Raw genomic sequence first — 25,533 nt, 5'->3', positions numbered from 1 at the left:
ATAATTAAGATGGCCCATAGAAGGTGTGAGGAGAACTTAACATAGGGAAATAGAATCAATTGGTGTAATGACCCAACCATTCCCAGTCTTTATTTAGACCACAGTTAATGGTATCTAGTTTGCATATTAATTCAAGTTCAGCAGTCTCTCTTTGGAGTCTGTTTTTGAAGTTTTTTTGTTGCAAAATTGCCACCTTCAAGTCTGTCACTGAGTGGTTAGGAAGGTTGAAGTGTTCTCCCACTGGTTTTTTAATGTTAACCACCAAATAGTTTTTAATGTTAACCACCAAAGCCAATAGTTAACCACCAAAGCTAGTACAATGGTTGGTTTGGGCACTTGGGATCAGCTACAGTTGACTAGCTACAATAGATCAGCTTATATAAACAGTAGCCTCTGACAGCTAGGGGACAGCTCTTAGTTTCATGGGTTGAGGTCTGTGTTTCTGGTCACAGAGGCACAAATCTCTAATTCTATTACCCCCTCATCCCCATCCTTGATTTTATATGCTTATGTTTGGCCAGTGATTACATTTTATGTATGTATATGGCTATGTACTGTTGCAAACAGATGCCTTGTTCAGGTACCAAATGTTCATTTTGTGGATCAAATAGGATTATGCTTCTCTCTTCAGTCAAATTTATGGCACAAGCTCCCTTGAAATGATCTAATCTAACTTGATAAATAAGGCAAAAGTAAATGTATTTTGGTATTAAAAACAAGTTTATTTAAAATGTGGGGTTTTTTTTCCAGAATCTCTCTACATGTGATGTGAACCATGTAACAATGGAATAATTCCCGTGTTCTCTCTCTACCCCAGCAGAGCTGTGACTAGCATGCAAAAGAACAGGCTGCCTAAATCCTAATGAAAGGAAGTATAAAAATTAAGAAATACTGCCAGAAAATTCTAATGAACTAGTTTCATCTCAATGGAATTTCTGATTCATTAGTTAGAAACAACTTTGCTAACTTTGAAACAGAAAATTCTTATTCTTACTAAGAAACCCCTCCCCCAATCTATTTTCTTTAGTAAATGCTAGAAGGTTCTCAGGAAGGCTGGAAAGCTCTACCATGCAGGAAGAATGGGCAGCAGGCCTAGGGCAGCAAACTGTTTAATGGCTGGGTAGTTGTGCGAATGATTGTCATCTGTGAGAGGAGTATGTTTTCCAGTTTGTCTTTGGCTGCCAAAGCTCTAGAAGTCAGTTCTGCAGGATAATCACACAGCAAATAAAAACCAATTCTCAAAAGTTGTCTTCAGGTATTTTAAGAGATGGACCAGAACATGAAGTTAAGGTATAGATCTGAACTCCAATGCTCAAGGAGGTTTGAACCTCTTTAATTATTAACCCCCTATTTTAATTCCCCCTAGAAGCAAGCAGGGTGTTTATACATGTATGAAGTAACAATATATTTCCCAGATACCACACTGATTACAAATGCTTATTTCCCTTTTTTTGTACTAAAGGTAAGGTTCTGCAGACTACCAGGTCAAGCTGGAGAGAGACTTTCTGTTAAATACAATGTATAAGAGAGACACTGATTTACACCAGCTGAGGTTGTGGCTCATATCAGCAGCTACAATTTCATGCCCATTGCATTTTCATGGTTCTAGATTGTTGCCTTCTCTATAAAGAATCCATCCACAACAATATTTTCTGTAGGATACACTTTTTAAAAAATTGCAAGGTGAATTTCATTTTTCAATATAACCCAGAAAAATTATAAATATCAACATTCAATGTGTAAATTATGTTGGCCAAGCTGGTAGGCACATCTGGTGCTTTAACATTAACAACCAATCTGGACTTCGTTTCTGATCATATATAAACTTTAATGCAGTCAATCCCAGAGCAGATTTTTCTCTTTAAGGATGTAGTTCTTTGCCCTATGCCAGTACTTTGTAAACATTATCACACTTTTGAGGTAACTGCATCTCTGGCCACCCTGGTCTGCTCGAGAAATGTCCTCTGAGGTCATGCCTCTAGCCATCACTTGTCTCTCAGAAGGGACATGTGCCCATGCAGCTGTCTGCAGTTGCACTATGATTATCTAAGGAAGGTCTCACTAAAGATCAGTCCCTGCACTTTGTTTTCTCTCCAAAGGCCAGGATCAAGGAATGCCAGCAGTTCTGAGGGACCACACAGCTCTTCCAAAGCAGAGAACATTTATTTAAGGACAAAATTATACAGAGAAAACAAACAATAACATGATCTAAATGTTTCATCAATAGTTCCATTAGTCCTACAGAGACCTGGGCAAGTTCCAGTCTTTCCAACCCTTCTGCAGGGTTGGATCCTTCCTTGGACAAAAAAATCACACTCATTTGTGGAATTGGTCAGTTCAAGCAGGTCCTTTAGACCCCATGTTCTTGTTTTATCTCCCGCCTTTGTCGGAAACCTAGCTTGAAGGAGTATATGCAAACAGTCCCAGGTTTACAGACCCAGGGATTGCAGTAATTACTCCCCACTGTTTATAATTCCTGGAGGGACTGTGGTAACCCTCCCTCATGGTGCAGAATACAATCCTTTCCCACAAAAACAATACAGATAAACCATAACATTAATACAATAGTGCAACCAGGTGCAATACTTTTGGGAACAATCTGTCACAAGAATCAGATTCTGGTAAGAGAATTATACTATTTAGATTGAAAGAAGCAGGAGACATTCTCTCTTCTTGTCACAACTCCAAGGGATTCTAAATAGTAAAATAACTGAACTCTTTATTCAACTTCTTTACCGGGAAGGAAAAAGAAAGCCAGCCCACACCATTGCACTTTGTCATTTGCTGTCAAAATGACAGGTTGCTGCCTCATGCTACGAAGTAGCCTAAAAACTTAATGAAGCAGAGAAATTCTTCATCTGTTAAGTATTCCCATCAGAATTTCTGAAAAATTGCATCAATTTGTGTTAAAATAACTTAGCAATTTATCCCTTAGTTTATATACTCGCTGTTGGTCCATGACCACTGGGTGCCAAAGCTAGCAATATTTTTGGATACTTGCTGCAGTCCTGTGACACTTTCAGATTCCCACAGGGCTAGTGTTAGTGTCAGATGTTACAGAAAGTAGCATGGCATCATTGAAATGCAGTATATCTTGATAAAACCATTTGTCTGCTTCTGTAGTGAGGAGATTTTATAGGCATAGGCATAGGCATAGTCCTTTGCAGAGAAAAGAGAGCAGCTTTATGTGTGCATGAGAGATCATGTCACTAAATAAAAGAAACAATCACCTCTAATCCTTTTTGCCTTTGTGTTGGAGTGAGAAGATATTTCATTCAACTCAGTGTGCGGAATTTGTAGCATTGCTGTATTTCCCATTTTATAAGTGTTAAGTATTTCCCCCATGTTTTCTTTTGGGCGGGATGAGGCTGAATAGGATGTTCATTTTAGGGTCCTTATGACTGTGCACCCTAAAATATTGAAGAGGTTAGACAATACATGTGAATGATAGGGGTTAAACACAGTTCTGAAATTTTTCTTTTCATTGCTATCCTTTTAATAATTTTCCCTTCGTACATTTGGAAAACAATGCTGAGATATAATGTAGTCCAGTTTCGGATGATATTTTCGCTTCCAAACTACTGACATGGTCTTGTTAAGGTTACGCAGGGATCATAGAATTTAGTACTTCAGGTAGCACTGTCTGCAGGCTACAGAATTATAGACATTTAAAAGGATCCTTTTCTTTGTATGCATAATGTAAAAAAAAAAAACACAGCAAAAAAGCAACAGTTCAGTGTGGTAAGGACAAAGCCCTACCACTTCCTTGGGCATGGAAGGCCCAATAAGCAGTGAAAGTGGTGCATTTGGGATCAGGTGGGATGAGAAGAACACATGCAGGGTGTCCACAGACCCTAGGTGCTTCCAAGCAGTACTTTACATGGCTTCCTGCTATGGGGGGCCATTGGGTCTGCAGCTATATGGACCTATTAGCTAAACTTCTCAAAGATGCAGCAACTGTGGAAGTTACAATAGCCCTCAAGCTGTAATAGTGGCCTTGTAGTGGCTCTGTTGCCAATAAGTAGCTTCAGAATTGTCCTTACTTTACAGATGAAGAGACTGAAACAAAGAGCAAGACCAGGAAGCGAGTTCTGTGTGGTTAAGAGGCTTTATACTGCTCACAGCAGTGTAGAGGGGTTGTGGAAGAGGGGAGAATCCATCGGATAAGTTCCCTCTCACCTTTCGGCTGAGCTGAACACAATTTTTAAGCTTTACGGTTTACCCTTAACTTTCATATGGACAGCAAGGAAGAATGGGAAATAGGGCTTTAAGAACTAACTCATTTATCTGACTAGCACTCCTCTGGTATTTGTCTGATTGCGAGTAATTAGCCATGGTTCTACTATGGGACTTCAACCCAATATACCTTCTGTTTCAGATACAAGAGTAACTCACCCAATATCAATACTCCCCAGAGGTAGACCCATTGTGGGTTGTCAACAAAAACAGGAGACTGGAAAAATATCCAACAGTAACAGAGGCAAAACAAGAACCCCTCTCTCCCCACCACAGAAACCAAGCACTCATCTCCAAAACAACAGGAAAGAAAGTGTTTTGAGGAAAAAGAGAGATGAAGACACTGGGAAGGACCACTAAGAAAGCAGTGGCCTAGCCTAGCATACTTGTGGCATATCTAAATAATAATAATGGTTGGCTGAATGAAGAGACTGTGCATAAGTATCAGGAGAAGCTGTGTCTATTAAACAATTTCAGAGCAGAAGAGCTTGGTAAGAGACGGGGCAGTTGCTTATCAGGATGGTTTCCAGCTGCAAATAGAAAATCCTACCCAGACAACTCAGAAAGCCCTCTGAAAGCAGAGGTTGTCAGAAAGTGTCCACAATCAGGCTCTTCTGAAGTCAGCAGGTGCACCTGTGCCTAAAAATAAATAAATGAGCTTAAGAAACAGATGTTTTAAAGCTGTGGAGAGCTTTAAATGCAGAGTGATCCTTGCACAGACTTAAGCTTTCCTGCAGGAAAAGGAGGAGGTGGATTCAGTCAAGGGCCATGTTAAAGGAAATCCTGGTGCTGCAGGATAAATCCCAGTTGTCAGTAATATACCTGCTCCAGATCCTACTTGTATTTGGAATTTCTTTCATCTTCTCACATCCACAAGCCAACTTCCCCACTCCCTCAATTTGCTACACTTGTGTATTTGTGTTGTTGGGGAGCAAGGGGCACCTGTAAGTTGATATTTATGCTGTGTAATGAAAAGTTTAAATTAACCCCATTTAAAAAACTTAAAACCACTGAGATGCTATTTTAACTGCTTTGTCATTCATTTTGTCCTCCCTGCCTTCAAAAAAACCCAACTCTTTCGACTTTTCTCACACAGAAACCAATTCTATCAATAACACATTCTCACTGGAAAAGTGTCTAATTTATTATATCTATCCATTAGTTGTGAAGATCATTAAAAGGACAGAAATGCAGAAAGAAAAATTTTAACTTTAAAAAAGATTGAAGTCGCACATGTTTAATAAAAAATAATACAAAGCAATATTTTCAGTCTATGCAAATAAAACTTTACTTTAGTTGTAGCAAAGAACAGATTCCTTTTTCTAAAAGTAGCTTTTTGGTACAGATCAGGTTAACTTCCTCACTGCAGAAGAATTTGCTTCATCCTCCAGAATCAGTAGGCACAAGCCAACCAGAAGTGCATATAAAGTTTGTCCATACAGAAATTAGCACTTCCACTTTAAAAACCAACCAACCCACCCACAGAGGGCCTGAGATCTTGTTTTGGTTTTATGTAATTAGGGACGACTCGGTTCCAGGTCTACTTAAGCCAAACCATCAACACTCAGGTTTAAATACTATACTATGATGAGAGCATAACTAGTACCTGACAAATCGCAGAGGTTATCTCAATGTCTATGATTACTTCAAGAGAACAGAAGCAGCATCTTTACAATAAGCTGAATCTAAAGCAACACTTCTAATCCACATATAGGTCCATAAAAGAACATCCACAGTTGTTCTATACTGCTAAACGGAGTCTATTCAGTCTACATAGCAAATGAAACTCTCAAACTCAGCCACTTCCAAAAGGCTGCAACACGAGTGTATTTCTAGAGATATGGCACTTCTTCCATATAGAATTGAGTGACTTACTAAGGGTTAACCCTACTGACCAAGGTTCTTTACAAGGGGCTGGAAAAGTGGAGACTGGAAAATTCTCAGCAGAACAAAAAATAACCCCCATTCCCTCCACTGCCCCCCACCCCCCCCAAAAAACCCAACCCAACCCGAGTGGTGATAGTGGGATATATAAACTTGAAGGAGACACACACACGGATATGCAGGAAGCGTTGGGCAGGAGAGAATAGCATGCTTTTGTATACAGGGGTGTTCTGTTTAACAGTGGGACCAGCCAAAGGCAAAGGAAGGTAGCTGCAGGAGAAAGGGTGATGCCATGATTCTTAGAAGCCACATGCAGCAGGCTATACCTGGACTACCCAGAGAACTCTGCTCAAGCACTAAGAACTCCTCAGAATGGCAAGGAAACTGAGTCAGGGAAAATGCATACAAGTTTGTTCATTATTTTGTCTAGATTTGTGTATTTCTCATGCTACCTAAGTAAAGAGTCTTACTCCTGAGGACATTCTGCACCAAAACATTAACAGTTCTGTGCCAAAAAAATAAAAATTCTGCACACAGTATTTTGAAATTCTGCAAATTTTGTCAAATAAATGTGGAGGCGCCAGCCTGGCATTGGGGAGCACAGGCCACTGGCTTCACAGAGGTGGGAGATCAGTGTGCAGCAGCCCTGCCTCCCCGACACGGACTCAGCAGCGAGGCTGCACCCACGCTGACATAGCTCAAGGACAGGGTCTGTCCCAGAAACACCTCAGGGCCCTGTCCCTCCATGCCAGATGCACCAGGTATGTGCAGGCAGGCTCAGCAAGGCAGGATCCAGGGGTGGAGGGGCTCAGTGTGAGTGGGGGATTCAGGTGTGGGTTGAGAGGGGTCTGTGCGGGGCAATCTGGGTGTGGGCAGCTCAGTAGGGGATCTGGGTGCAGGGGCTTGTTGAGGGGTTCTGGGTGCAAAGGTAGTGAGACTCTGCAGAGGGGTCCAGGTGACGGTGGTTGGGGCTCAGCAGGGAGGGGTTTGGGTGTGCTGGGATTGGAGCTTGGCAGGAGGTTCTGGTATGGGGAGCTGAGTGAGGGGTAAAGATGCTGGGGGAGTGGGGCTCAGTGTGGTGGGGATCAAGCTGCAGTTGGTTGGGGTTTGGTAGGGCGAGGATCTGGGTGCAGATGACTCATTGGGGTGGTCGAGGTACAGGGGGAGTGGGGCTTGTCGGTGTGGGGGTTCTGGGTGTGTGGGGGGATTGGCGGGAGGGTCTGGATGCATGGGGGTTGGGTGGAAAGGGGAGCAGCTCTCCATACAGTGATCCCTCCCCCTGCAGCTGTGGAGTGACGGGTGCAGGAAGCGCAATAGGGGCAGGGGGGGGCGACAGGGGAGTTTGCAGAGTTTCCTACAGACGAGGAGAAATCAGGGGGTGGGTCTGACATGGCCCTGGGTGCCATGAAGTGATTTACTTCTCTGATGGCTACCCTTGGCACTCAAAACTGCGGGGGAGGGTCGCATAACTGCTCTTGTGGCTTCCTTTTGCTTCCCCATCAGAAAGTCCTTTTTCTGCAGGTAAGCACAGAAATCTGCGAGGGACATAAATTCTGCACATGCATGGTGGTCCAGAATTCCCCCAAGAGTAAAAGAGTACTGTTATTTTAGACTCCTATGCAAAGTTAATGGGTCTGTTTGCTTTCACCATTGAATGACCATATGGAGCTAAACTGTAAACCCTGAATGCTCACATGGCTGGAGCTCTGGGAGAGTATGTATTTAAGCTACAGATGAGCCTGAGGCGTCAGCACTAGTCTGAAGGGCTGGGCAGCTGGACTGCAGGGTCTCATCTCTCATGAGGGAGTGCCAGACAAGAGGACCTTCACCCTGAATATGCATAGGGACTGTACGCCAGAGGTAGTACCTGGATTCTGTTCAGACTCAGGAGGCTTAAAGACCACACAGTACCCAGTGAGGTGGGCCCCCAAACACAACAGCCTGGTGAGTGTCCAGTTTTGGGGGAGCTCGATCAGGGCTCTGTGTGCAACACTGGTAATAGCTGGTCTGTTGTTCAGAAGTAGTTAAAGATGCAGGGAGCAATGAGACAACATTGTCAAGATTATCTGTGCAACTTGAAAAGAAAAGAGCAAAATTCTAGAGATAATCCAAGTTCTCCAGGTTGAGTTTCTATTACATGCGGAAATAAATTACCTGATACTAAGCTGGTGAAGTACTGGACAGCTACAATAAACTGATTAAACTAAGCAACAGAAGTATGATGGACTAATACACTGTTATGAATAACGTGAAGTGTAAGCTGTTTAACAGCAATATTTGACTTCAAATGACCCAACGTATTTGTACTTCAGCATTTTAATTGAAAAGATTTTGTAATAACCATAACATTCTTAAATAACAGATATTATTCTCCAAGTGTTTGTACAGGAACAGTACTTACATTTAATTACAGGTGAACTGGATATGTTTATAGATGCAAAATACATTAAAATTGATTGATATGAAATAAGCTCAACTACCACCAACTCGGGAATCTAAATCTTCACAACAGCAGTGCCAGCAATTCAGCTATCTATTCAAAGGTGCTATTTAAAACATATACCTGAACCTAGTAGAAAAGAAACCCCAGTAAATATTAAAAAGAAGGAAGCTTAAAAGACCAAAACTCCACAGCAGATTGGATCAATAAAATATTAAACTGCAGTTCTTAAATGTAAGTACTACACCAACTGGTTGGTTGTTTTCAAATAGTGTAAAAGCCCTTGATTTCTAATTGAGACAGTAATATGTACTCTACCTATTCAATCCAATCAAGATTTAGGCATCGTGCTATAAAGGCAAACATATCAGACACTTCTTCTATAACTTTAGTTGTTGGTTTTCCTGCTCCATGCCCAGACTTGGTATCAACATGAATGAAAAGTGGGTTGGTTTGTTTACGGCTTCGGCCCACCACGTACTGCAGAGTAGCAATGAATTTCAGTGAGTGCAAAGGGACCACGCGATCATCATGGTCTGCCGTGAGAAGTAACGTGGAGGGATACTGGATTCCGTCCTCTTCTGGTAGTTTGATATTATGAAGTGGAGAGTACCTGAAAAGAGGACACAAGGCCATTTAATATTCAAGCTATCAGAGTGGTGTCTGACAGCACTCAGAAAGTCAGACCCCCATTTGTATAAAATCAATTTTATGTGATGTAGGTAGTGATTCTCTATCATTTGTGTGCTATTAAAGTAGAACAACGACCACTTATCTCTCTATTTGAATATTCTGGCTCTCAGCCCTGTAGAAGCCCTTAGTAAACTCCTTCCATTTTGGAAGTAAACATGCAAACATTTTAGACAGACATCAGACTCATCAGCAACTGCAATAGTACTCGTGAAACAGGGAAACCTAATAGGCTGGAGCATCCACTCCACATCCATTCCAGGTGCTTTGCTGCTGGGAATCAGCCAAGTACTGTGCAGAAGCAGCTGACTTGTCCATAGGGATGGCACCTGGCCTTTATGGATCCAGGAATGGTTATCTCCAGGGAACATGGGGTTAAGAGGCTGGGCCCCTCCAATCTTTGGACCCCTTTTTCAGCCCCCATTTGCCTTCAGGGGACACTGTGCAGGAAACGGAGGGGAACATTATGGAGTTTTCCTGCCTCTTTAACCAACCCCTTCGTGGGTAATTCTCTGAGCGAGGATAGTCTGAGGCCTGGTCTACACTAGGACTTTAATTAGAATTTAGCAGCGTTAATTCGAATTAACCGTGCACCCGTCCACACCAGGAAGCTATTTAATTCGACATCGAGGGCTCTTTAGTTCGAATTCTGTACTCCTCCCCGACGAGGGGAGTATCGCTAAATTCGACATGGCTATGTCGAATTAGGCTAGGTGTGGACGGAAATTGACCTTAGTAGCTCCGGGAGCTATCCCACACTGCACCATTCTGTTGACGCTCTGGACAGCAGTCCGAGCTCGGATGCTCTGACCAGCCACACAGGAAATGCCCCGGGAAAATTTGAATTCCTTTTCCTGTCTGGCCAGTTTGAATCTCATTTCCTGGTTGGACATCGGGGCGAGCTCAGCAGCACTGGCAACGATGCAGAGCTCTCCAGCAGAGGAGTCCAGGCAATCTCAGAATAGAAAGAGGGCCCCAGCATGGGCTGACCGGGAAGTCTTGGATCTGATTGCTGTGTGGGGCGATGAGTCTCTGCTTTCGGAGCTGCGCTCCAAAAAACGGAATGCAAAGACCTACGAGAAGGTCTCCAAAGCCATGGCACTCAGAGGATACAGCCGGGATGCAATGCAGTGCCGCGTGAAAGTCAAGGACCTGAGACAAGGCTACCAAAAAATCAAAGCGGCAAACGGACGCTCCGGAGCCCAGCCCCAGACATGTCGCTTCTATGAGGCACTGCATGCCATTCTCGGTGGGTCTGCCACAACTGCCCCACCAGTGTCCGTGGACTCTGACGATGGGATAGTGTCGACGGGCAGTTCCTCGGCGATGTTCGCAGACGGGGAAGATGAGGAAGGGTTTGAGGAGGACGAGGCAGGCGACAGCGCTTACAGTGCTGATTTCCCCAACAGCCAGGATCTCTTCATCACCCTCACTGAGATCCCCTACCAACCCTCCCCAGCCATTACCACGGACCCTGAATCAGGAGAAGGATCAGTCGGTAAGTGATTAAAACATGTTAACATTTATTTTTTAACAAAACAGGAATATAAGCTAGGCAAAAAGAAGGTCTATATATAGGGGGACGGAACAGGCATCTTCTTCAGATATCTCCAGGAAGCTCTCCTGGAGGTAATCGAAAAACCTCCGCAGGAGGTTCCTGGGGAGAGCTGGCTTATTGGGTGCTCCATGGTAGCACACTTTTCCGCGCCAGGCTCTCATCTGGTACTCCAGGACCATTGCCTTCACGAGCATGGCAGCAAAGGCCCCTGGTTTGTGCTGGCTTTCATGCAGCATGCGCTCTCTGTCTGCCTCACTGACCCTCCTCAGGGTGATCTCGCGCGCAGACTCCTGCATTTAAGTAGAGTGATTTGTGTACTATTAGTACTGGTAGTGCTTCACTGTTCCTTTGCACAACAAGAAGCGTCACTTTACAGCCACGTGGTGGAGGCTGCAGAGTGGCAGCATACAGGGATCTTTCCCAGGGAAGAGCCGCGAGGGGGTGGAACAGGGGCAGAGTTTATGCTTTCAGGATTGCCTGCAGCAAGAGGACAGAGCTATACATTCACTTTTAAGCAGCCAAAAGTCTTTGGCTTACCATGCCTGGCTGCTCCACGGATTCTGCTGTCCTGCCCCGCTTCTCTGATCTGCAGTGCGATACCCCAGGCAATGAAAGCGAATTCAGAAAAATCAAACTTTCCCTGAGTGAGTTCGCATGAGATAGGTGCTGTGCATGGTCTTGTTAACAGACACTGATTAGACTATGTTCCTTGTTCGCAAACATGTATCTTTGTAAGGAATTCACTCCCTTTTTCCCATCACACAGCTGCAACTGTATCCCGACCTGCTCCAGTATGCCCCTCACAGAGGCTGGCGCAGATTAGGCGGCGCAAGAAAAGGACACGGGACGAGATGTTTGCTGAACTTATGGGCTGCTCCCGAGCCGAGGCGGACCAGCAGAGCCAGTGGAGGGAGAACCTCACTCAGCAGCAGCGCTCACACAGCGAACGGGAGGACAGATGGCGTCAGGAGGACCAGCAGGCAACTCAAACGCTGCTTGGACTAATGAGGGAGCAAACGGACACGCTCAGGCGCCTTGTCGATGTTCTGCAGGACCGCAGGCAGGAGGACAGAGCCCCCCTGCACTGTATCTGCAACCGCCCTCCCCCGCCACAAAGTCCAATACCCCCCTCACCCAAAATAACCAGAAGGAGGGGCGCGAGGGGCCGTGAAAACTGTCACTGCACCCCAGCAGAGAGCTCAATTACCCCAAAACTCTCAGTCCATAAATTTTGAAAAGTCCCTACCTTTCTGGCTCACCCAAGCCCAAATCCCAGTTTCATCCCCCAATTGTGTTGTTGAGTATTAAAAAGTAGTTTGCTGTTAATTACTGTTTCCGCCATGTTTCTTTGCAGAAGACTTTGTGTGAAGGGGGGGGGGGAGTTGTAATTGCGTAGGACATTCACCATTACCAGGGTACAGACATGGGGGCAGGATCAACAGCAGGTCACACACAGAGTGCAGTCACTAGGCACCCTGGTCAGTCTGTGAGGTGTTTTTAATGTTCTGTTCATAGGCGGCAGGTGCCCTGGTCAAGGTATATTTGGAGGTGGGTCTCTGTCTGCTGCCTCAGGGTCCTAGCGCCTGCCATCCACAAATGGCAAGGCAGGCTGCCCTTACCCTGCCCTTCCACCACAGCCCTGAGCCTCTACAGTGCCCCAAACCCTCAGCCCCAGCCAGAGCCCTCATCCCCCTACACCTCCTCCCCCTTCCCACACACCCCTCACCCCTTACTACGCCCCCACCCCCAGCCAAGAGCCTGCACCCAAACTCCGTCCCAAACCCTGCACTCCTCACCCCTTCCTGCACACCCACCTGTAACCGTCCTCCCCCCAGAGATCGCTGTAGGAGCCTATCATTCCTGGAGTCTAGAAGCTGTCTCTACATCACTGCACACCCTACCCACCACAGTCTGCGTCCCTGTTTCAACCCTTTAACGCGAAGTCATTAGTAAAGACAAGGTTGTTAATTAAAAATGCTCCATTACCTTTATTTTTACACGGGCATTGGAAGGGGGGAAACGTGGTGAACGGGGTATGTAAGCATAGAAAAAAGTCAACAGTAAGTGAAACAGGGGCAGGTTCAGCTTCTCTGTAAAGAAACAGAACTGTCACAGGTTACCCTGCTTGCTGAGGAACCTAGCTTTCAAAGCCTCCCAGGTGCACACCGCTTCCCGCTGGGCTCTTCTAATTGCACGGGTGTCTGGCTGAGCATAATCAGCAGCCAGGCGATTTGCCTCAACCTCCCATCCCGCCATAAAGGTCTCCCCCTTGCTCTCACAGAGATTGTGGAGCACACAGCAAGCTGCAATAGCAATGGGGATATTGGTTTCGCTGATGTCCGAGAGAGTCAGTAAGCTCCTCCATCTCCCCTTCAGACGTCCGAAAGCACACTCCACCACCATTCTGCACTTGCTCAGCCGGTAGTTGAAGAGCTCCTTGTCACTGTCCAAGGTGCCAGTATAGGGCTTCATGAGCCAGGGCATTAGCGGGTAGGCTGGGTCCCCGAGGATCACTGTAGGCATCTGCACATCCCCAACATTTATTTTGTAGTCCGGGAAGAAACTACCTTCCTGCAGGCGTTTAAACAGACCAGAGTTCCTGAACACACGCGCGTCATGAACCTTGCCCGGTCACCCGACGTTGATGTTGGTAAAGCGTCCCCTGTGGTCCACCAGTGCTTGCAGCACCATTGAAAAGTAGCCCTTTCGGTTAATATACTGGCTGGCCTGGTGGGCTGGTCCCAGGATAGGGATGTGAGTCCCATCTATAGCCCCACCGCAGTTTGGGAATCTCATCGCGGCGAAGCCATCTATGACGACCTGGACGTTTCCCAGGGTCACTACCTTTGAGAGCAGAAGCTCCATGACTGCGTTGGCAACTTGCATCACAGCTACGCCCACGGTAGATTTGCCCACCCCAAAGTGGTTCGCTACTGACCGGTAGCTGTCTGGCGTTGCAAGTTTCCACAGGGCTATGGCCACCCGCTTCTGCACAGTCAGGGCTGCTCGCATCCTGGTGTCCTGGCGCTTCAGGGCAGGGGACAGCAAGTCACAGAGTTCAAGGAAAGTGCCCTTACGCATCCTGAAGTTTCGCAGCCACTGTGATTCATCCCAGACCTGCAGCACTATGCGGTCCCACCAGTCCGTGCTTGTTTCCCGGGCCCAGAATCGCCGTCCCATAGCATGAACATGACCCATTGCCACCATGATCTCCACGGCGTGGCGTACCGTGCTTTGTGAGAGGTCTGAGCCACTCTCTGACTTCATGTCCTCACCGCGCTGCCGGAGCCTCCTCGCCCGATTTCTCAGCATCTGACTGTGGAAGAGGTGGACGATAAGGTGCGAGGAGTTGACAACGGCCATAAGTGCAGCGATGATCGCAGCGGGCTCCATGGTCGCACTGCAGTGCTGTGGCGTCCGCGCTGTCACTGACCAGAAAAAGTGCGCCAACTGATTTCCCGCCGGCGGGAGGGACTGTTGAATTCTGACAGTTACCCAAGACCACCCTCGACACAGTTTTCCCCCCAGCATGCATTGGGGGGAAATCCCAGAATTCAAATGGGCAGCGGGGAGTGCGGGAACTGTGGGATAGCTTCCCACAGTGCACCGCTTCCAAAGTCGACGCTGGCCCCGTTAGTGTGGACTCACAAAGTCGAATTAGTGTCCTTAGTGTGGATACACAAATTCGACTTCGTAAGGTCGATTCCACAAATTCGAATTAAGTTGAATCGAACTACTCTTGTAGTGTAGACATACCTTGACTTCCAATAATTTGTTTCACTCCCAGTGAGCACCATATAGCCCTAAACACTAACATACCATAAACTCTCTCAAGACTCCTTTTATATTAGAAATCAACATTACAGCAATACTAAAACATAGGGGATTATAATATAAGAACATAAGAACAGCCATACTGGATCAGACTGATGGTCCATCTAGCTCAGTATCCTGTCTTCCAACAGTGGCTGGTGCCAGAGGCTTCAGAGGGAGTGAACAGAACAGGGCACTTTATTGAGTGATCCCTGTCATCCAGTCACAGCTTCTAGCAGTCAGATGTTTAGGGAGAGACAGAGCACAGGGTTGTTTCCCTGACCATCTTGCCTAATAGCCATTGATGCTCTCCATGAACTTATCTAGTTCTTTTATACTTTTGGCCTTCTCACAACATTCCATGGCAATGAGTTTCACAGGTTGACTGCACATTGTGTGAAGAAGTACGTCCTTATGTTTGTTTTAAACCTGCTGCCTACTAATTGGGTAAACTCGTGTGTCATGCGAAGGGGTAGATAACACTGCCTTATTTACTTTCTCCACACCATTCATGATTTTATAGACCTCTATCACATCTCCCCTTAGTCATCTCTTTTCCAAACTGAACAGTCCCAGTCTTTTTAATTTCTCCTCATAGGAAAGCTGTTCCATACCCGTAATAATTTTTGTTGCCATTCCCTGTACTTTTTCCAATTCTAATAAATCTTTTTTGAGACGAGGCAACCAGAACTGCATTCAGTATTCAAGGTGTGAGCATACCAGGGATTTATATAGTGGCATTATGATATTTTATGTCTTATTAACTATCCCTTTCCTAATGGTTCCTAACATTGTTAGGACTACCCCTGAACACTGAGCAGATTTTTTCAGAGAACTATCCACAATGACTCCAAGATCTCTTTCTTATGTGGTAACAGCTAATTTAGACCCCATCATTTTATATGTATAGTAGTGGTAATGTTTTCCAATGTGCATTATTTTGCATTTATCAACATTGAATTTTATTTGTCATTTTGTTGCCGCTGGTGGGTGAGGTAATATCTTTTATTGGTTCAACGTCTGTTGGTGAGAGAGACAAGCTTACAAGCTCTGTGAAAGCTTGTCTCTCTCACCAACAGACGTTGGACCAATAAAAGATATTACCTCACCCACCCCCTCTCTCTAATATCCTGGGACCAACACGGCTACAACTACACATTTTGTTACCTAGTGACCCAATTTTGTGAGATCACAGTCTGCTTTGGACCTATCTGGCATAATTTTGTATTGTTTGCAAACTATGCCACCTCATTGCTTACCCCTTTTTCCAGATCATTTATGAATACGTCAAACAGCCCCGGTCCTAGTACAGACCCTGTGGGACCTGCTGTTTACCTCTTTCCACTGTGAAAAATGACACTTTATTTCTACCCTTTCCTATCTTTTAACCAGCTATTGATCCATGAGAGGACCTTCCCTCTTATCCCATGACAGCTTACTTTGCTTTAAGAGCCTTTGGTGAGGGACCTTGTCAAAGGCGTTCTGAAAGTTCAAGGACATTGTCTACGTTTATTGACCCCCTGCCCCCAAAGAATTCTAATAGATTAGTGAGGCATGATTTTCCTTTACAAAAGCCATGTTGATTTTCCCCAATACATCACGTTCATCTATGTGTCTGATAATTCTGTTCTTTACTATAGTTTCAACCAGTTTGCATGATACTGAAGTTAGGCTTACTGGCCTGTAATATGGACCTCCCCTTTGTAACACATACTTCGTTTAAAGAGAAGAAACCCTTTAGAAGAGTTAGCTTCCTTATTTCAAAATGTTATTTTTATTTTTTCCTGTTTTTACTGATAACAAATACAGAGGCCAACCGAGCTCATTTGGTATTTGTGCTTTAATTTTGTTTTAGTTTCACATTAGTTAAACAAGCTTCAGATTACTTACTGTAGAAGTAACAGAGGCATACAAATTATCTCATGATATCTGAAATTCCTTTATTTTTGTCTGGGTTTAGCAGCGCCTAACATAGCTTACTAGAAGGAATTTTTTTTCATAGAGTCACAGAACTAGGTTTTATATTGAGAACTTAAATATTGGACAATAAAGAGCATTATATTTGTTTAAGGTATTTCTAGGATGTCCATAATGGTAGTTTCTAAGCACAATTACACAAAATTATCAAATATCTTGCTTTTTTTGGTAAGAGATTACCAGTTGTTTGACAGTTGATTAGCCAAAGGGAACCACTCATTGCTCTGGATATAATATGATGGTACAGTAGATTAAGCTAGTTTGTCTGGCTAAAAAAAGACTAACTTTTCAGATTAACATCAGATAAAATGGTTTCTAAAACACCTGTTTTGATTTTGAGAGGCCTACAATGGACATATGTACAACAGACTACACAGGAACCTTCTTACTATGTGTATTTCGCCCCACCCCAAACCCCGAGCAAATTTAAGATTCTCCTTCTCATTCTTTATACTTCAAATTTCATCATATCTGAATTCACAGTATATAAACAAGGTTTATTGCACACACACGTTTGTATCATATCTACAGTAGATGCATGTTATAGGAAAAATCCTCTGACAAAATTCAAAATATGAACTTGGCAATTAAATTTTATCGTGCACTATAATACTGTAAAAATGCCTTGCCATTAATATCACCATATGAAAGTTTATACTGTCTTGATAAAATGGAAATCAAGGGGCAAATGATTTACAATAGGCCTAATAGATCTTAAAGTATTTTCATTTTGCATTAATTTTCTTTTGAACTCTATATTTTAAATAAATGCTTTAGCTCACAAATGAGAGTTAGATTATCTATTCAGTTACATCTAAGGGGCTATTATTTTAGTATCTAATACCTAGATTTAGTATTAAATCTTACATAGTAGTTTAATATTTGTGAGAAATCCTCAATCTTCACTGTTAAAGAAATGAAAATTCAGCATTAGGAGAGCAAGTGTTACAGAAGTACTTTTTAAATTATGTTACATATTGTAACAGACTCTTTATTATCCATTATCAATTTGCAGCGCATTAAAAAAAACAACGAAAAAAAAACTGGTCTGTGAAAACACAGAATCTTTTCAGGCTTCTGAGCAAGAAGTTAAAACCTGAATTAATTTCCTTTTGTGCCCCACTCCCAATCAATTTACACAGATAAACTCTATCTACATTCAAAATATAACCTAGAAAAGCAATCTGCTCTCCCATATAATTAAAAACACTCTTTGTTTAGCTGTTGGGCTGAGTGCCCTGTTCGGACAGCCTACCAGAAAAAGTAGTCATTACTTAAAAAACGCCAACCTTGCATGGTATGTAACCTTTGAAAATATGTCCCATTGGCTTTACAGAATTTTTCCAAAAAGCAGAAAGGTACAAATATACTTTTTATAAAAGTGACTTAAAAGTTAATTTTGAACTTTCAGTGTCCAGTATATTTATCAACTTCCTGGACACCAATATCAGTTTCAGCAATGGATTATATACAGAGGATTATATACAAGAAACTCAGGGATCCCCACACTGACCTCCACAGATCTAGCAACCACCCTGGACACACCAAGAAAGCTGTTATCTACAGCCAGGCACTCAGATACCAGAATTTTCTCTGAAAAGAAAGTCCAGGCTACACACCTTAACACCGCCTTCACTAAACAAGGACACTCCACCAGAGAAGTAGATCCGTTCCCTGACATGACCACCCAAATACCCCAGGAGAACCTGCTTCAATACAGAATCCCGCCCTCTGCCCCACTGACTGCACACCCCTATCTGTCACCTACCACCCTACACTAGAACCCATATGGGGAAACATCAAAACAATTACAATCCACATTTGATGGGGACCAAATACTGAAAGAAATCTTTCCCAAATCCCCTCTGCTGGTCTTCAAATAACACCCTAACCTTGCCCAGCTCATCATCAGAAGGAAGCTCCCCAAAGACTAGGACACACCCACTCAAAACAGCACCGGACCCTGCCAGAACAACAGATGCAAAACCTACAGACTTATCTCCACTGCTATGATGATCAATGCCCCCCACAACACACCTTTCAAGATCCCTGAGTCCTACACATGTCTATTACAATATGTGGTGTACCTCACCCAGTGCACTAAATGCACCAATAACAACTATGTGGGTAAAACCAGACAATCACTAAGCTCTGGAATGAATTCATACAGAAAAAATGATGAAAGACAAAAACATCCTATCACCCACGGGTGAACACTTTTCACAAAGCAATCATTCCATATCTGACCTCTCAGTCCTCATCCTCAAAGGAAATCTGCAAAACACCCTCAAAAAGTCAAGCATGGGAACTTAGGGTATTCCCCTACATGAGAATAAAAAACCCACAGCTAGCGTGGGTCAGCCCACTTGGGCTCACAGTGCTTGGACTCCGGGGCTGAAAAACTACTGCATAGACATTTGGACTTGGGCAGAAGCCCGAGCTCTAAGATCCTGTGAGGGTGGCGGGTCTCAGAGTTTGGGCTCCAGCCCAAGCCCAAACAGCTACACAGCAATTTTTAGACCTGCAGCCTGAGCCCAAGTCAGCTGACCCAGGCCAGCCATGGCCATGACATAGGGTGTGTTTTTTTTTTAAACTGTGTGGACATATTCTTAGGGTAAGTCTACACTGCAATATAAGCCCAAGGTTAGTAGAACATTAGATAGCAGACCTGGGTTTGTTAACCTAGGGCTTGAGCATCTATACTCATTTGAAATACCAAGTTAGAAATTGTTGAACCCTGGGTCCCAACCAGGGGCTGCAGTGTCTACACTGCATTATATGGGACCAAGTCCAACCATCCATATCCCAGACTTCCTAGCACTCTCCCAAAATGTGGCTGGCTCTAGCGTTTTGTTCATGGTGCAGTGTGGGAAAACTTGATTGTCCACCAAACTTGATTGTCCAGAGGACACAGAAAGTCAGCCTGTGCGATTGTGGTCTACTTTGGCGGACTCCCAGAACACAAATCCAGTGGGGCTACATCTACATTGGAAAGCAACAGGATTTGAACCCCTGGTCTCAGTTTGACTTACACTCAGACTCTCCACCCCTATGGGATCTGGAGACCCTAGGTTCAAGCCCCGGGTTAGTGTGATTTGTACACAGGCAGAAGGTGGGGTTGTAAGTTTGAGTGCGAGTTCAAACCCTGTGGACATACCCTCAAATTCATAACTTTGCTGGACACTAAAAATCAAGGACTTAACAGACACAATGGTTTTACGGCTCATTACCACAATTTGTAACACATCCTACTGCTTGCTAACCCTCTGTTGTCGTACAACTAAGTGTTAACTGCCTACTTCATTTTAAGTGATCTCTTATGGCATGTGTGAACTCCTTATGCTTAACAGTCTGTTCCACCTTGTATTTAGTTTGGATACTCTGGGTACTGTCCCCAGATCTGAAGCAGAACTCTGTGAAGCTCGAAAGCTTCTCCCTTCCACTAATAGAAGTTGGCCAATAAAATGTATTATCTCACCTACTTTGTCTCTTTCATTTAATGAACTCATTTTGATCCATACCATTACTCAGTTCACATGGGTGAGGGTGAAATTAATTTGTACAATACTTAGTTATTGATGACTGCCAACTGCCATTTAAAATAGTCAGACTTCACTCAGTAATTACCAGTCAGCTACAGCACAAATAACATTCACACCAGTGAGTTCATTAAAAACACCAAAAGGCACTTACTTGATTAGCCATTTAAATTGTTCTTTATAGTCAGAGCAGCCATAATCAGTTGTCCAGGCGTGACCAATGGTGAATTTGTGGAACTTAAGCATGTCCATTACTCCAACTTGAGCAATCACACAACCAAACAGGTCAGGGCGTTGATTAGCACAAGCAGCTTAAAAACAACAAGACAATTCTATTAACACTGATGCCTAAAGTAGAAATCAAGGGCAGTAATACAAGGTACGGTCAACATAAATTTGGCTCAACGTTAAATTTTGTAATGTCAGCTTTTGTAAAACTTAAGGATGGGAATTTTACACATTTGGGAAAAATCCACTTAAAACAATTGTTTTAAAAAATAAATACCCCCATGCAGTGATTGAAACACAAACATTGACTAAAAATGCCTGACAATAGCCACTGAAGTCAAAGGGAAGACTTCCAATGGCTTCAATGGGTTTTGGTTTAGGTGCAAAGAATGTCAAGGGAAACTGACTTAAAAACACGTGTGTAAGTGAATTTACTAATTCTCATTGTCCAAACTGAGGCAAATGAACAGTGTAAACAAAGAATGGGGTTTTAAAAACAGTCTAAGGGAGTTAGGTGCCCACATACCACTGAAACAGAGTTGGTCACCTGTAAAGTTGCTCCTTTGTAAATTCCAGCCCAAGAGTGTAATTACTGACAAACAAACTGGATTCAAACAAGAAAGTCACTTGTAACAATCAACAGTGTTATCAGTAACATAAGTAAAGATCTTGGTTTGTTGAATTACAGCTTGGCACTCTCCAGCGTTCTGATATCACTGTCAGGAAAAAGGAACTGAAAGCACACATCTGTGTTCATTGCTCTCCATGGGTGAAACGGCACCATAAAGCTCTTTTATTGCTACATGAACACAGAAGTTCCTTCATTTTTCAGCTATGTGCAAGCCAAAGAACTCTGATAAATAATCATTTTTGACTTAAGCCTGGTCTACATTTGAACTTTAGGCTGACATAGCTATAGTGCTCAGATGTGTGAAAAATCCACATCCCTGAGTGTTGTAGCTATGCCGACCTAACCCCTCATGGAGATGCAACTAGGCCGATGGAAAAATGCTTCTGTTGACCTAGCTACTATCACTTGAGGAGGTGGCATTCCCACAGCAGTGGGAAAAAACCTTCCGTTGCTTTAGGCTGCACTTACACTACAGCAGGGGTAGGCAACCTATGGCACACGAGCTGCTTTTCAGTGGCACTCACACTGCCCAGGTCCTGGCCACCAGTCTGGGGGGGGGGCTCTGCATTTTAATTTAATTTTAAATGAAGCTTCTTAAACATTTTAAAAACCTTATTTACTTTACATACAACAATAGTTTAATTATATATTATAGATTTATAGAAAGAGACCTTCTAAAAAAGGTTAAAATGTATTACCGGCACGCAAAACCTTAAATTAGAGTGAATAAATGAAGACTCAGCACACCACTGCTGAAAGGTTGCCGACCCCTGCACTACAGGGTTATGCTGGCACTGTAGCTATGATGCAATTGTCCCCATAGTGCAGACATGGCCTCAGTTGTAATCACAAAGGGAGGAGCTCATTTTTTATAGAATGTTTGCATTTTGTTTCCTTATGCTTCCAATCTGCCTATTACTACAGGGCATTTTAAAAGAATAACGGCTGCCCCACTTTAAGGAGTGCACATGACTAATCACTAGAGCTAAAGCACACTGGTTTCTGACACTACAGCTTTCTCTACAGGCTTTTCCCTTTCCACAGAACCTTAAGAGTTTTTCGCTAACAAATTCCTGAATTGCAAGTACAGACACCAAAGACCACAAAATCCCGTAACTGTTTATTAAAGCTAGTACAAGAGGTCAAACAGTACAGTACAGGGCTCCTCCTTGTCTGAAGAGGCCTTTTTAGTCCACAGCTGTGCTGCCAACTAAGCCTTTGCCTCACACTATGATTCCATCGTGCAGGACAAGGAAATCTTGTTTTACAGTTGAATGAGCCAGAAACTATGGCTTTAGCTTATTCAGAGTCACCTCTTAGTAATTAGACTAAAAGGGGACACACTATTCTAGAGGAACGCCAACAATTTTTTCTTCAATGAATGCAAACTGAGGAAATATGGCATTGGGCCCCTGCATCTGAGCTATTAGTAGCACATGATAGCTGTTGTACAAGGACATGAATAGCTATTTTGAAATCCCTTGGGTAACTAGAGAAAAAATTCAGTTCTGCTTTGAAGAAAGAGCACAGGTAAGAATTTTAAAATAAAGAAGCAACAAAAACATAGCAGTTTGATTCTGCTGAGAGGAAAAACCCTTCTTGTTCCTTATGAATCAAAGAAATCAAACTGGAGAACTCTGATTATAGGCCTTTAAAGCTCTATTTTGATAGAATATAGTTTAAATGCTCATTAAGGTTCAGTCAGGCATAAAACAAAGTAATATTTTCATAAGCAGTTAAACCACCAAATTCAAATAAAAAACAGAAAAGGTGGATGGCCAGTTAAATGTTAAACTGAGCAATCAATTAGGTGCTCAGTGAACCCGTAAAATGGACTTTTTTGTGCTTGAACTGCAGAGAGATCAATGCCCAATAGCTCTTTATCATGAACATCCCTTTCTATTTATGCTCTCATTTGCAATACTTTCTTTTTGCTAGAAGATATTGTGTAAGTTGAATGTAAAAGTCTAATTTTACTGATGCTGAAACCGAAACATTAATTCTGTTAAAAAAAATAATCTTTAAATCTTTGTGTGTTTTTATTTCAGTAGCCTTAGGCTGTCAAACTGCAACATGCTCCTCTCAAAGTTATCCTCTCTCTCCCCTGCCCCAACTATTCCTTTGTCATTGTATCCCCATTTAGGGTGGGGGTAAAAAGCCCTTTCCCTTTGTTTCCTCTGATACCTAGGATGAGAGCACATGAGAGAGTAAGGATTTATTTAGGGACAAATTTGGCTATGTGAGAATTTTTTCTTTGAGATGGACTTTCTACATTTAAGATTAAATTGTTCTGAGTAAAGATGAGTTAGAGAATTATACATTAATAAGGTGTACTTATAAACGGTGTGTTAGATTTATATTGTTTCTGAGAATCAAAATTTGCCCATTATTTATACTTAATTTTTCTTTCATGTATTTTTGTCAGAGGCATTTGTTTTTTGTCATCTTTTCAACTCATTACAATGAATATAGGGTCAAATGTTGCAGTTACTCATCTGTGCACGAAGGCCTTAAATGCAGCAGAAGTGCCATGATATGTGTGTGTGTACAACAGACCACAGAAAGGCAGAGTAGGAAACTTTGCAGCAATTCTCTCCATGGGCTTGCAGAATGTGGGTTTAGGTGCATGGCTAACTATGAGGATTTGGAGTAAACTATGCAGATCCAATGGTCAACTGACCCATCTGTGGCTACTACCATGGCGAACTGCTAGTGAAACTGAATGAAGTTTCTCAAATTTATTTTTAATTAAAAATGTCATTAACAACTGGACTTAAAAAAAGAAGAAAAAAATAAAAAGAATATTTGTTTGTGAACATCTCCCCCTGTTTCTCCACCAGCTCAATTTCTGTTGCACATTCTGTGCAGGGCAGGTTCCAACACACGTGAAGAACATGCATTTGACTATGGGTAGCAATTGTCCGTGTGGCTTTTAACAGTGGGCATTTTCCAAAGGATACAGAATGCCAATGTCCCATGCTACCAGAGACTGAAGTGGAATTGAATTACTTTATCTGTATTAACACAGTGACATGCCACCAATTTTTACACCCAAGGGCTCTTATAAGTTTTTCCCTGTGCTTAGCTTATGAAAAACCATCTGCGTGCTAGCATCCACATAACAGTAAATACACAAATAGTTCTTACCCACTAAGAGACCCCCATTTGAACCTCCATTAGTAGTCAGCTTCTTTGGAGATGTATATCCCTCTTTGATAAGATATTCTGCTGCACACTGGAAGTCATCAAAGCAATTTTGTTTGTTCGCTAAGATACCACCTACCACACAAGGAAAACAAAACAGTTCTATAAAATGCATTTGACAGCACCTATTCAGAAAAGGGTGTATGCGGAAATGCTTAAGATGAATTCCAGCTTCATGAACATTTTAATAATTGATGCAGCTGAGAAAGACCAAGGAAAACGAAAAACTCTTCCAACACAAAAATTATATGATGGTTCTGCCAATGACTCTAATGCTCTCAAAAAATCCTGAATAATACATATCTATGCTGAGGATTGAACAGGTAATGCTCCTTACTACTGAGATTCCAGCTAAAAGCTTTGCATTGCCAATTTTACACAAAATGACCACACACAGTTCCACTTGAGGTATGTCTTAATGGAACTTAACAGAATTAAGCTCACTTATGATCTTTTAAGAAGATAAAACTTCAAACTTACTGCTGTAAAAAATAAGCTACCACTAATGTTTGCTGGACATCAGATACATAACTGGTAATTTACTGGGTTTCATTATTATTTGTTTTCAAATCTGATGGCATACAGCTATGATAGAAATGTGACTTCAGAGCCAGATCTTAATTTGGCATTTCATTAAGATAGCTCACATTTTGAAAAGCCACTGTCCTCTTATTAATCTACTATAGTGAAGCTACTGTAGTCTTTTTTAGACAAAATTTTAACAAGGCTCATAATAAGGGGATGTAAATGTACAATTTTTTAAAAATTGGGGAACATAGAATTTTGTATGCAAGAGATATTCTAATTCTAATATCAAAACCCATATGGGAGGCAGTCTTGCTCTGCAACCTTTTTATATAAAATAAATAATATTAATTGCCAAACTATGATATTCACAGAAGGATTCACAACTGACCAAAACTCCAATTTACATTTTCCCATTTATGAAGTTCATTTGATATGAGGCAATAAATGGCTCCTGATCAAAGGTTGCATAAAGCCTTGTAAATGCATACCACCCCTACCTGACCTGGACGGTCCTGTCTTGGGTAATTAAATACTAATTAGGAATTGTAATTAGGTGGGAATTGAGAATTAAGTGCTGGTACCCTTATAGCAAAGGCTATGTTCAATCTTGTAAAGGGATTCTCGCGGGCAAACTTTACAGCTGTACAGATCCCTCTGCAGAACTGTATAACTTCTTAAAATGTAAAACTTCTTAAAAATGCAGAATACATAATTCATCCAACACAAAGACCACACAAGAGGTGTCCTGGGAATGTTGGATACTTTTATATTAATTAACTCCCAAAACTGCAACAGTGGAGGAGAA

At 42.7% G+C, this 25,533-nt stretch overlaps 1 protein-coding gene across 1 annotated transcript in view; it reads right to left on the bottom strand.

The window, feature by feature from the left end:
* Window positions 1-7,690: 7,690 nt before the first annotated feature.
* The window catches only part of LOC120401286 (prolyl endopeptidase), a 163,701-nt gene continuing 145,858 nt past the window's right edge, over window positions 7,691-25,533 (bottom strand). Inside the window, exons 13-15 of the mRNA XM_039531029.1 lie at window positions 24,144-24,275; window positions 20,292-20,448; window positions 7,691-9,173 (exon numbers count right to left, since the gene is read on the bottom strand). Of these exons, the coding sequence (XP_039386963.1) occupies window positions 8,879-9,173; window positions 20,292-20,448; window positions 24,144-24,275 (584 nt within the window). The 3' untranslated portion in view covers window positions 7,691-8,878. The remainder of the gene's footprint in view (window positions 9,174-20,291; window positions 20,449-24,143; window positions 24,276-25,533) is intronic.

This window comes from Mauremys reevesii, linkage group 3 (assembly GCF_016161935.1).
Source record: "Mauremys reevesii isolate NIE-2019 linkage group 3, ASM1616193v1, whole genome shotgun sequence".
NCBI lineage: Eukaryota > Metazoa > Chordata > Testudines > Geoemydidae > Mauremys > Mauremys reevesii.
Note: the sequence above shows the minus strand (reverse complement) of the source record. Positions and strands in the feature narration are given on the sequence as shown.